The 11,716-nt window shown below is 37.1% G+C and overlaps 1 protein-coding gene across 1 annotated transcript in view; it reads left to right on the top strand.

Annotated features, from left to right (window-relative positions):
• The first annotated feature begins 370 nt into the window (after positions 1–370).
• Positions 371–11,716, top strand: part of LOC149194075 (ABC transporter C family member 10-like) — a 78,284-nt gene continuing 66,938 nt past the window's right edge. Inside the window, exon 1 of the mRNA XM_089405006.1 lies at positions 371–794. Coding sequence (XP_089261132.1) covers positions 779–794 — 16 coding nt within the window. The 5' untranslated portion in view covers positions 371–778. The remainder of the gene's footprint in view (positions 795–11,716) is intronic.

Genomic DNA, 11,716 nt, shown 5'->3' with positions numbered 1-11,716 from the left:
CAACTTGTTGAAAGAACTGCAGATGGTTAAGTTCGGATAGTTTTGCTTGTTTTGCATACAAGGGTGTTCATTTTTAATTGTGGGGCCACCCACGTCACATGGATTCAGATGGTTGTGTTGTCAAAGATGTTTACTGGGAATGAATTTTCTGTTTAAGAGTAGCCAAGCTTCATAACACTGTTTTGGATCAGTGCAGCTTTTCTCGTATATATTGGCGTCTTTTTCGTCCATTAATTTGATCAGTAGAGAGCTTTGACAGGTCTGTTGTGGCCTGACTTGAATACTCTATGACAGAGTATGGTATTGTTTCTAGTGTGATTGGGCAAAGTTCAGTTCTCTTGGCTGATTGAGTTTTCCCCTAATTGCCTTGAGTAGCCGATTAGGAAACTCAGGATACATTAGAGATACTGCAGAAGTAGGAGGTTTATGCATTGGCTGTAGGAAAGAGCCTAACAATCTGTGGTTTAATGGTGTAGTTCCTTTGAAAGCTTCTGAGAGGAGAATTTCATATGCCAGAACCATCAATAATTCGTTAGCAGACAATGCAGATTCCCCAAGCCACATTGAGTGCATTGGACATAGGAAGGAGCTTAACAATCTGTATTTTAATGGTGTACTTCTTTTGAAAGCTTCTCAGAGAAGAATATGATAGGCCAAAACCAACAATAATTAGTTAGCAGACGGTGCAGATTCCCCAAGCCACACTGAGAATATCAGTGAGCCAGCTCTAAATCAGAATATCAAAAAAAATCATTAGGACGTGGTTTACAGAATAAGGATGGCGATATTTACAGGTAAGCTCATTACTTTGATTATAATTTTTGTTTGACAGTTATCTTCAGCATGATCTATCCTGAAGGTTGATTCTATTGTGCGAAATCGCAAGGATTTTGCAACAAAATGGGTGGCATGGCCCTAGTCGTATGACATATATATAATCTGATATTCGTATGTTTCTAAGATTGTTTTGGTGGTTAAAATTTGTCAAGTACTTCTACAATTTTTTGATAAATTGTCTTCCATTGAATTGATTTATCAACCCCAGAGCTCTGGCGCAATTTTTGTGGCACCCTGAATGCATTGTCCCCTGCTCAACGCTGTGAAGAGAACTGCGGTTTACCCCTATCTCTCAACTCTGAATTACTACACACCTTCCATGTATCCTCATGCAGCAAACATGCTCTGATCGCATTCATACATTTAGTCTTCATGCTGACATTCTGGTTCATCGTTCTCATCAAGTGGGTAAAGCGGACGAGCATACGGAGAAATGTGAAACCTCGAAAGCCATTTCGCACATGTGTTGCAGTGATATATTTTATTTTGGGTGCAATTAATTTGGGATTGGGGATTTGGCTTTTACAAGTGAAATTGGGAAATAGGTTTCATGTAACTCCCTTGCATGAATTGCTTGTACTTTTAGTGCAAGGATGGCCATGGTTTACACTCGGTTTAACAGTAACGAGTGGGCTAACACGGTCTGTAACGACATTTGTGTGTGTTTGGTGGATCGTGTCATTTTTGCACGGAACAGTGGATTGTGTTTCAGCTGGATTGAATTTCATCAATGACAGAAAACTTCCCTATGGGACTATTCTCTCCCTTGTTTCATGGCCAGCATGTTGTTTGATGCTCATTTATGCTGCCAAAAAGGATTTGGAGAGTTCAGAGGATGATATTTTGTCAAAACTCTTTCTAGGCAGGGATTACCGAAATCATGGGTATCTCAACTCCCGCCAGAGGTTTTCTGAGGAAGATCAGATACTGTTGAAGTTAAATTCCAATGTGACTCCTTTTGCCAAGGCAGGATTCTTCAGCAGGATGACATTTTGGTGGTTGAATTCTCTTTTGTCCAAAGGAAAGAAAAAGCCTCTAGAAGAAGATGATTTTCCTTGCGTGTGTGGAGATGATCAAGCAAAAAATAATTATACAACATTTACAGAAGAACTGTTTAGGCAAAAACAGGAAAACCCAACTGCCACTCCATCAATTTTCTGGGTTTTGGTTTGCTGTCACTGGAAAAATCTGGCAAGGACTGGGTTCTATGCTTTTCTCTATACACTTTCTCTGACTTCTGGACCACTTTTTATGAATGCCTTTATTGGATTTTCAGAAGGTAGTCAGTCATTCAAATATGAAGGAGTTTTTTCGGTAGGAACACTCTTTATTGCCAAGACCATAGAGTCCTTGTCTCAAAGGCAATGGTATTTTGGCACTAGACGGATTGGTCTGCAAATGCGCTCTTCACTCGTTGCAGCAATCTATCAGAAACAACCAAAGCTGTCCAATGAAGCTAAAAAGGTGCATACAGCTGGAGAAATCATGAATTATATGGCGGTAGATGCTTATCGTATTGGTGAATTTCCTTTCTGGTTTCATCAATCTTGGACAACAGTACTCCAGCTTATATTGGCTTCAAGCATCCTCTTCCCTGCAATTGGATGGGCCACACTTTCAGCCTTGGCAGTTATCATCATTACCATGCTTTGTAACCCTCCATTGGCAAAGTTACAGCATAAGTTTCAAACTAAACTCATGTCAGTCCAGGATCAGTGGTTAAGGGCTACCACAGAAGCTCTGGTGCATATGAAAGTACTGAAATTGCATGCATGGGAGGAACGCTTCAAAGAAAGTATTGAGAAGCTGCGCAAGGTAGAGTTCAAATGGCTATCTGCAGTTCAGTTTCGGAAATCCTACGATAAGTTCTTGTTTTGGTCATCTCCCGTTTTGATTTCGACTGCAACGTTTGTAACCTGCTATTTTCTTAAAATTCCTCCGACTCCAAGCAACGTCTTCACGTTCATAGCCATTTTGCGCATCGTTCAAGAACCTATTAGACTAATTCCTTTTGTAATTGTTGTTATCATTCAAGCCAAGGTCTCATTAAGCCGTATCATCGACTTTCTTGAGGCTGCTCAACTACAAGATCACGTGGTTGAGCGGGTATTTCGTCAGAACTCTGATCGCTCTGTTCTTATCAGTTCTGCAACACTAAGTTGGGATTCCAATTCATCAAAACCCACATTGAGAAACATAAATAATGCTATGAATTTATTTTCTGCTTTGATTAAGGTTCTGAACAAGTGTCAACATGGAGACATTGTAAGAGGGAAGGTGGATGGCCTAGATGCACCAGGTATATTTTGTATTAAATATATGTTTTTAAATGTCATGGAATTCTTTGAAATGACGCCAAGAATTTGGCTGTTAGATTTGCAAGTTTTCCGTGGCTCTAAAAGATCAATAAAATGCAGTGGGGGATGATGGACAGAACTGGAGTGTTGGGCAAAGACAATTATTTTGTTTGGGATGTGCATTGCTAAGGAAAATTCGAATCATTGTTCTAGATGAAGCAACAACATCAATAAACAATGCTACAGATGCCATTATCCAAACAATAATTAGAAAGGAATTTGCAGATTGCACTGTAATTACTGTTGCACACAGGATACCTACTGTTATGGACAATGACATGGTTGTTGTCATCAGTGATGGTAACGCCCTATCATTTCATCTTAGCTCTGTGTTGTGTGCATGGATTGATTTCAAGTTTCAACTGAATTTGTTGTAATCGAGGAAATTATTGTGATTTTGAATACTTGCAGGTGACATGGAGGAGTGTGATCATCCATTGAAACTATTGAAGAGGGAAGGATCGTTATTCAGAAGATTGGTGACAGAGTATTGGTCTGACACATGTATGATGTGGGTCTAATTAAAAAATAATAAAAAGGAGGATTTTGTAGTAAGGAGGATTTTGTAGGAAGATTGTTGTTCTCCCCGTTAATGGCAGTGTAGAAGGATAATACAACACTCCCCGTATGTTTCGTGGATTCGTTAACTCTAGCGATGTGTCTGTTTACTAACACCTGCGGGTTTTGGTGTAATGGCAATTGTGACTCCAACAAGTGGTATCAGAGCTAGGGTCGAATATCCACTGTGCAAGCCGCTTAGTGTCATCGCCTTACTCTAGCAGCGTTTGTTAAAACGTTGGCTGTTACCTCTAGAGCTATTGAAGGATCTGTCCAGGAAATAACTGAGGAACGCTGGAACTAAAAGACAGTTGTTGCAAGAAAAAAAAGGTCGTGGACCTAAGTTGAAACGTGTTGCTGGAGTTTGAAATGTGGAGATCCGTGGAGATTGGAGTTGAAACATGGTGTTCGTAAGTTTTTTTTACATCAAGCTTGCACGTATACGTCAAGTTTTTTTCTCAAACCAACATATGTATGTGTGAAATGTGAAAATGTTAAAACATTATATATGTTTTTTATATTTATTATGAAACATACATAATTATATGTTGGAATTTTGAAAAGTATATTTTAAAAGGAGCAGGAATTTTGAAAAGGGTATTTTAAAAGGAGGAAGGTCATTATTACTAAATTTTAAAGAGTAATAATTAAAGTTTTATTTTTAAGTGGAGTTTTTGTGTTTTGGGGCGTGAATTTGATTGAAAATGGAGACAACAGTTACATATATGGAGAAGTTAAGCGGGGCTATTTTTTCCCTATGGAAATCACAGATAGAGGATATACTGATTTTAAAGGATCAATATTTTTTTATTTAGGGCACAACAAAGAAACCCTCATCGATGAAAAATGAAAAGAGGAATAAGCTAGATAGAAAGGCGATTGCAACAATCCGCCAATATTTAGCAAAGAATGTTTATTTCAACGTGTCCAAAGAAAATATGGCAGAAGGATTATGGAAGAAGCTCCATGATCTATATGAGAAGAACACGGAATCAAACAAAGTGTTCTTAATGAAAAAGATTTATAATCACAAAATGAAGGAGGGTGCTTTAGTTGCTGAGCACTTGAATGCATTTAATATTATTACTAATCAACTTGCCTATGTTAAAATCATTTTAGATGATGAAATTAGAGCCATTTTGCTAATATGTTCTATGCCAGACAATTGGGAAAATTTAATTGTAGCTATGAGCACTTCAGCAACTACAAGGACCCTGAAGTTTGATGATGTTAGCAGCAGTTTAATGAATGAGGAGCTGCAACGCAAGTCAATTGCGGAAAACCAGGGAGGAGAGGCTCTAGCTCTAGATGATCATGGCAGGAGAATGGATCGAGGCCAGCAAGGGTGATCAAGATCGAGAGGCCGATCAAAATCAAGGAGAGGAAGGATCATCTGCTTTCATTGTGGCAAATTCAGGCACATGAAGAAAGAATGTTGATTCTGGAAGAAAGGACAAAAGGATCAGAGACCGTCCAGTACAAATCACAAGTCATCTAGCACAAATGAAGGTGAGACTGTTGCTGTAGCCACAAATGGTGATGTGTTGTTTATTGTTTCAGTAGAGGATGCATGTGTATATACATCTAGCAGTAGCTTTGATTGGATCCTTGACTCTGGTACATCTCACCATGTAACCCCATGCAAAGATAGTTTTGTTTCATATAATCCTGGTGATTATGGTAGAGTGCATTTGGGGAATAATCATTTTTGCAGTGTTGTTGGAGTGGGAGATGTCCAGATCAAGATGAAATATGGACAAGATATATTGTTGAAATAGGTCAGGTATGTACCAGAAATGCACATGATTTTAATCTCTATGGGATGACTGGATCATGAAGGCTATTCCGCAAGCTTTGGAAAAGGAGGCTGGAAAATTAGCAAAGGTGCATTGGTTGTGGCCAAAGGACCCAAGACATGAACATTATACACATTGAAGGCACTGATAGCAAAATCAGATTTGGCTGTTGTCACAAAAGAAGGAAATTCAGCAGATCTGTGGCATAAGTTCTTGGGTCACATGAGAGAGAAGGGATTAAAAATCCTTTTTGATAAAAATCTATTGCTAGGTTTGAAATCCTATAATCTTGATCTTTGTGAGCATTGTATATATGGTAGACAAAGAAGGGTTTCATTCCTTAGAGGTGGCCATGAGTGTTAGAATTGGTACACTAAGATGTGTTTGGGCCTGTTAACATCAAATCATTAGGAGGAACATCATATTTTGTAACATTTATAGATGATGCATCCAGGAAGGTTTGGGCATATCCTATGAAAAGTAAAAGTGAAGTGTTTGGAATATTTCAAAAATTCCATGTTGTTGTTGAAAGAGAGACTAACAAATTGTTGAAGTGTTTAAGAACAGATAATTGTGGAGAATATTGTTCAAATGCATTTAAGGAATATTGTAACAGGTTTGGCATAAAGCATGAGAACACTATGCCTAGTATTCCTCAACAGAATGGTGTCGCAGAAAGGATGAATCGCACCATAATGGAAAAGGTGCGAAGTATGTTGTCCAATTCTGGTTTGAAGAAGAATTTTTGGGCTGAAGCAGTCAGGACCACTTGCTACCTCATAAATAGATCTCCAACTACAGCCTTGGATGGTGGTATCCTTGAAGAAGTTGGGACTGGTAAGAAGTTGAATTATTGTCACTTGAAAATCTTTGGATGTGAAGCATTTGTACATATTCCCAAAGAAAATAGAACTAAGCTAGATGATAAGTCTATGAAATGCATTTTTTTGGGATATGCGGATGAAGATTTTGGTTATCGTCTACGGGATCTAGTCAAACATAAAATTATTAGAAGCAGGGATGTTATATTTAATGAGTCAGAAATGTTCAAGAGGATTGTAGGTGAGTTGGAGGTCATGAAGGTTATTGAAAGGTTTGAAGCGCAACAGGAAAACATCCCACTAATACAAGAAAATGAAAAATAAATTCAGGAGCATGAAGAACAACAAGTGGAAAAAGATGAACAACAAGAAGGAATCTTGTAGGAACCTTTACAGGAGATTCAACCTGATAATACACCACCACAATTGGTTCGCAGATCTTCTAGGCCTCATAAGCCTTCACAAAGGTATCCTCCTTCAAACTATATTTTGTTGACTGATGAAGGTGAGCCTAATTATTTTCAAGAAGCTTGTAAAGTTGAGCACAGTGAAGAATGGAAGAAGAAATGAACTCTTTGTTGGAAAATAAAACTTGGGAATTGGTAAACCTCCCAAAAGGTAGAAAGGATCTACAAAAAAAATGGGTTTACATGATTAAGCATGAAGGTGATGAAAAGGAGAGGTATAAAGCAAGGCTGGTGGTGAAAGGTTTTGCCCAAAAAGAAGGTATTGACTTCACTAAAATTTTCTCACCTTTTGTTAAAATGTCATCCATTAGAGTCATTATTGGTCTAGTTTCTACTTTAGACTTAGAATGTGAACAGTTAGATGTAAAAACTGCTTTCCTTCATGGTGAATTGGAGGAATAAATTTATATGGAACAGCCAGAAGGCTTCATAGAAAAAGGCAAAGAAGGCCTTGTTTGTAGGTTGAAGAAGAGTCTCTCTGGGTTGAAACAGGAACCTCAACAATGGTACAAGAAATTTGATTCATTCATGTTGGAACATGGTTTTTAGAGGTTGGAAGCTAACCATTGTGTCTAGATCAAGAGGTATGATCAACGCAATTATATCATATTATTGTTATATGTGGATGACATGTTGATTCTTGGGCATGATAATAATAAGATCAATAGGTTGAAGAAAGATTTGGGTAGCAAATTTGCAATGAAGGATTTGGGACTAGCACAACATATATTGGGCGTGCGGAATATGCGTGACAGGAAAAACAAAAGGTTGTGGCTGTCACAAGAAAATTATATCAAGAAGGTGCTTGACAGGTTTAATATGAAGGATGCCAAGCCAGTTGGTACACCCCTTGCAGCCCACTTCAAGATGAGTACTGAATTATGTCCTAGTGATGACAAGGAGAAATAAGAGATGAGCAAGATTCCTTATGCTTCAACAGTTGGCAACTTGATGTATGCCATGGTATGCACACGAACACACGTTGCATATTCAGTGGGATTAGTGAGTAGGTTCCTTGCCAATCCAGGAAAACAACATTGGCAAGCAATAAAATGGATTTTGAGGTATCTCAAGGGTACTAGTCATTATTGTTTATGTTTTGGTCATGATGAGACTGTGCTTGAAGGATTTATAGATGCAGATATGGCTGGAGATATGGACACTAGAAAGTCCACTATAGGTTATTTGTATACATTTGCAGGTGCAACAGTATCTTGGGTGTCAAGGCTACAAAGAATAGTAGCCTTCTCTACAACAAAAAGAGAGTACATAGCTGCAACAGAAGCTTTTAAAGAGATGTTGTGGATGCAACAATTCCTAAGAGAGATAGGAATAAAGCAGGACAAGTATGTGTTATATTGTGATGGTCAAAGTGCCATTCACTTGGCGAAAAACCAAGCATTTCATTCAAAAACCAAGCACATTGACTTAAGGTACCATTGGACCCGGCATGTGTTGGAGGAAGAATAGTTATCCTTGGAAAAGATCCATATAGATAGGAACCCTGCTGATATGCTCAGTAAGATTCTACCACGAAATAAACATGAGTTACGTAGAGGCATGGTAGGACTCGGTGTGACTTGATTCATTTTTTCCTTCAAGTGGGAGAATGTTAAGTGTGAAGCCAAATTCAAGTAGGACTCTAGACCCTTCTACACTGCCATTAGTTTCTATATCTTCAAGATTCTAGATCCTTCTACATTGCCATTAGTTTCTAGATCTCCATCTAAATCACATACAAGATTCTAGATCCTTCTTTAGCCTCTATAAATTTGTAATTTCTCTGGCCAAGGAATGCAAGCCAAGGCCCAAGCCTATTATAAAATGCTAAGTGATTTATGTTCTCCAATGATTGTTTTATCTATTCTACTGTTTCTAACTGAGTAATCTTGTTGTTTCTCCATTTGTCTGTCTCTGTGAATTATTCTCTACTATTGCCGTCTAAGTCTATGAGTATAAATATGTTTTGTGTTATGTATGCTTTGGTCTAACATGCACAACATTGACTCAACATTAATCTACCAGGAATGGAAGTCATGTTCATTTGCAGAATTTGCAACAATTAAGCATAACACTCTAAATATACGCATTGGTCCAATGCAATCAACTTATCAACTTAAGAATTTTTTTTAATGAATAATGGTGTGCCTGATATTAGATGTATCTAAGTGAGTGTAGGGGTTGTGTTTCCTTGCAAAGTTTATATTGTTTTTATGTTAATATTATAGAGTTTAATGTTTGATGGCTATTTACTTTGGTGTGAATTCATTCGACCAAAGTGTTTATTGGTATGCGGTTTTTTCAGGCCTCTAAAATAAATCGGTTTTTTAAGTTCATGTAATTAACTTCGTACATGCCTAGCCTTTGCTAATAAACACTGCTAGCCCTTAGTAGTTGATCAGATTTCAATTTACGGATACAACTAGGAAATATGTTGATCCTAGGTTCACAGTAGATTACTAACAAGAACATAGATTAGAGTTCATAGGAATAGCAAATATGTAGCTCGTGTATCACGTGCTCCCCAAATAGGAATACATGAATTATCACCTGCCTATTTTAGAATAAGAATGTTTCTAGTCACAATTATTTCAGTGAATGTTATCCCAGTTACTACATACTGGTAGAGTTAGTAATATAGAGAAATGCCATGTACACTAGATGACAAAAAATGAGTCTTTCTTGCATAAATTGGTATTCACTTGTACTTTTTGTCAAACTCAGAGAAATAAAGAAGTTAATCATTGATGTCACCCAACTAATTCATTTAATTTGTGATAAGCGATCTTTTTGAGTTTGCTAGTAGTAGTGTAAGTATTGCTACTTCATAGGTTGTGTTTCAGTACTCTGTAACCCTATACATTAACTGGCTAGAAACAATATATAAGATGAGTACCTCGTATTCTAATAGACTCTGATTCCTTCTCGACCTCTTAGGTCCAAGCAATAGGAATAACACAATAAGATAAAGAACGAATAGAACTTAGAGTACTCGCTTAGCATGTAGAGATTTCACTAGGGTGGAATAAATAGAGTAGACTACAAGAATACCTGACAATATGGATTAGGCTTATGAAAGGGATCATAAGGTTATGTAAACAAGTAGAATACGAAAAGCATAAGTTGAAATCAACAATCATAAGGTAAACCGAATTGATTATAAGATGTTGGCAAGTAAAACATTATATTAGCAAATGAAATCCATTGAGACTTTGATAGTAATGACGAGTGAAATCGGACTAGCTAATAACTACTACATAGTACTTAAGTAGTTAGTGTGTGATTCAATTCTTCCAATAAACCATACAAGTTAGTACGCTTGTAATTACAAGATAGATGCAATACAAGTAATATGGCAGTGTCAATCCTATTTGAATAATGGTGACCATGGACTAATTAGAAAATATCTAGTTCAGAAGTCATAATGAGTGAAAAGTAAGTAGTTGACTAAGGAAATAGAACCTGAACTAGTGATCCTATAAGCAGTTGAAGTTGTTAGATCAAATTGTAATGACAACATACCTTTAATGGGTAATTCACCATCTTTTTTTTAGCTTGAAATGGTGTTGAGGGTGGTCTGTATTAAGTCATATTCATTTTATTTTTCCTTAAATTTAGCTAGAGGGAAGGTGATTCCAAACCATGAATTAGCACAACAGTAGGATTGATAGGCATGATAAATTGTTGTACAGGCAAAAAATTGTCAGATTATACAGTAAGCCAATTCTGTTGTTTATTGCAAAATTGATGCCAATGGGCATTATGAGGTTTAAAGTGAAAATCCCCACCATAATCGTGGGCCACGATGTAAGAAGATCCTTGAAAACTATGATAATGACAAAACTTGGGTAAGAGAAGAGCTGGAAAAGATAGAGAAATGTGCAACAATCCTGAAGGTTTGAAAAGTATCCAATGACAACAACACTACTGGCATCATTGAGTCTCTCTGGATTACCAACTATTAAGCTGTAATTGTGGCTAAAATTTTATCAACCCTCCATTTGGATACTCTAGAGAAGAGAAGGGTTTGATATATATGTGTGTGTTGGGGTATCAGAACATAGAAATCATCAAACCTATGTGTGTACAACAGAATTATCTGAAAAATACAATTTTCAATGCATTTATGCATAAAATAAAATAAAAAATATATAGTAATGATCAAAGTTAAACCTGTCAGGAGGTAAGGCAAGAGAGGAGCTATCTTTGACAGCCAGAACTAATAGGAAATACATATAAGGTCTCAACCAAAGGGAAATCCCTGATTTACCTTGCCTTGCCTGCTAGATTTACTTTTCATCAAACCACTCGATATTCCCTATAAATATGCCATTCAAGGGAATTCATGTGCATCAACCACCTAGGTTTGAGATGTTGCTAGCCTTCCACCCCCCTGGTAGGGATTGTTGTAATGTGTAACAATATTTTCTTATAGTAATGAATTCAAAGAGATGGGAAGCTTAACATAATGGAGGCATGTCTACAACACATGTACTCAACCCATAAATTGGGAGATGCGAGCAACAATTTGTGCCTGCAAAATGTGGATAGGACAACAACAAGTTTCAGGGCTTTTCCTTTAAAAAAAAAATGAAAAACAAATATTAGAAACTAGAAAGATAATAGAGGATCTCATAAAAAATACAGGACTAAATCTCAATCAAAAGGTTTCTTCTATTCCCAAAGATTCCAAAGGGCACTTCATAAGATCTACCAGAATGAATGTTGAAAAGGAAGGCGATCTCTCATATTCTCGATCGAAACAAGGAGACAGACACAAGCCTATAAAGCGGTCAAATAATTTTGTAAACACTTATGCAATGCACAATGAAACTGATTTTGTTGTGAATGCTACCCTTTCCTATGCAAGAATTGGAAAA

The sequence above is a fragment of the Pinus tabuliformis genome, chromosome 2_2 (genome assembly GCF_031772625.1).
Source record: "Pinus tabuliformis cultivar Carrire ecotype Pingquan chromosome 2_2, CPIR1, whole genome shotgun sequence".
NCBI classification, from domain to species: Eukaryota; Viridiplantae; Streptophyta; class Pinopsida; order Pinales; family Pinaceae; genus Pinus; species Pinus tabuliformis.
Note: the sequence above shows the minus strand (reverse complement) of the source record. Positions and strands in the feature narration are given on the sequence as shown.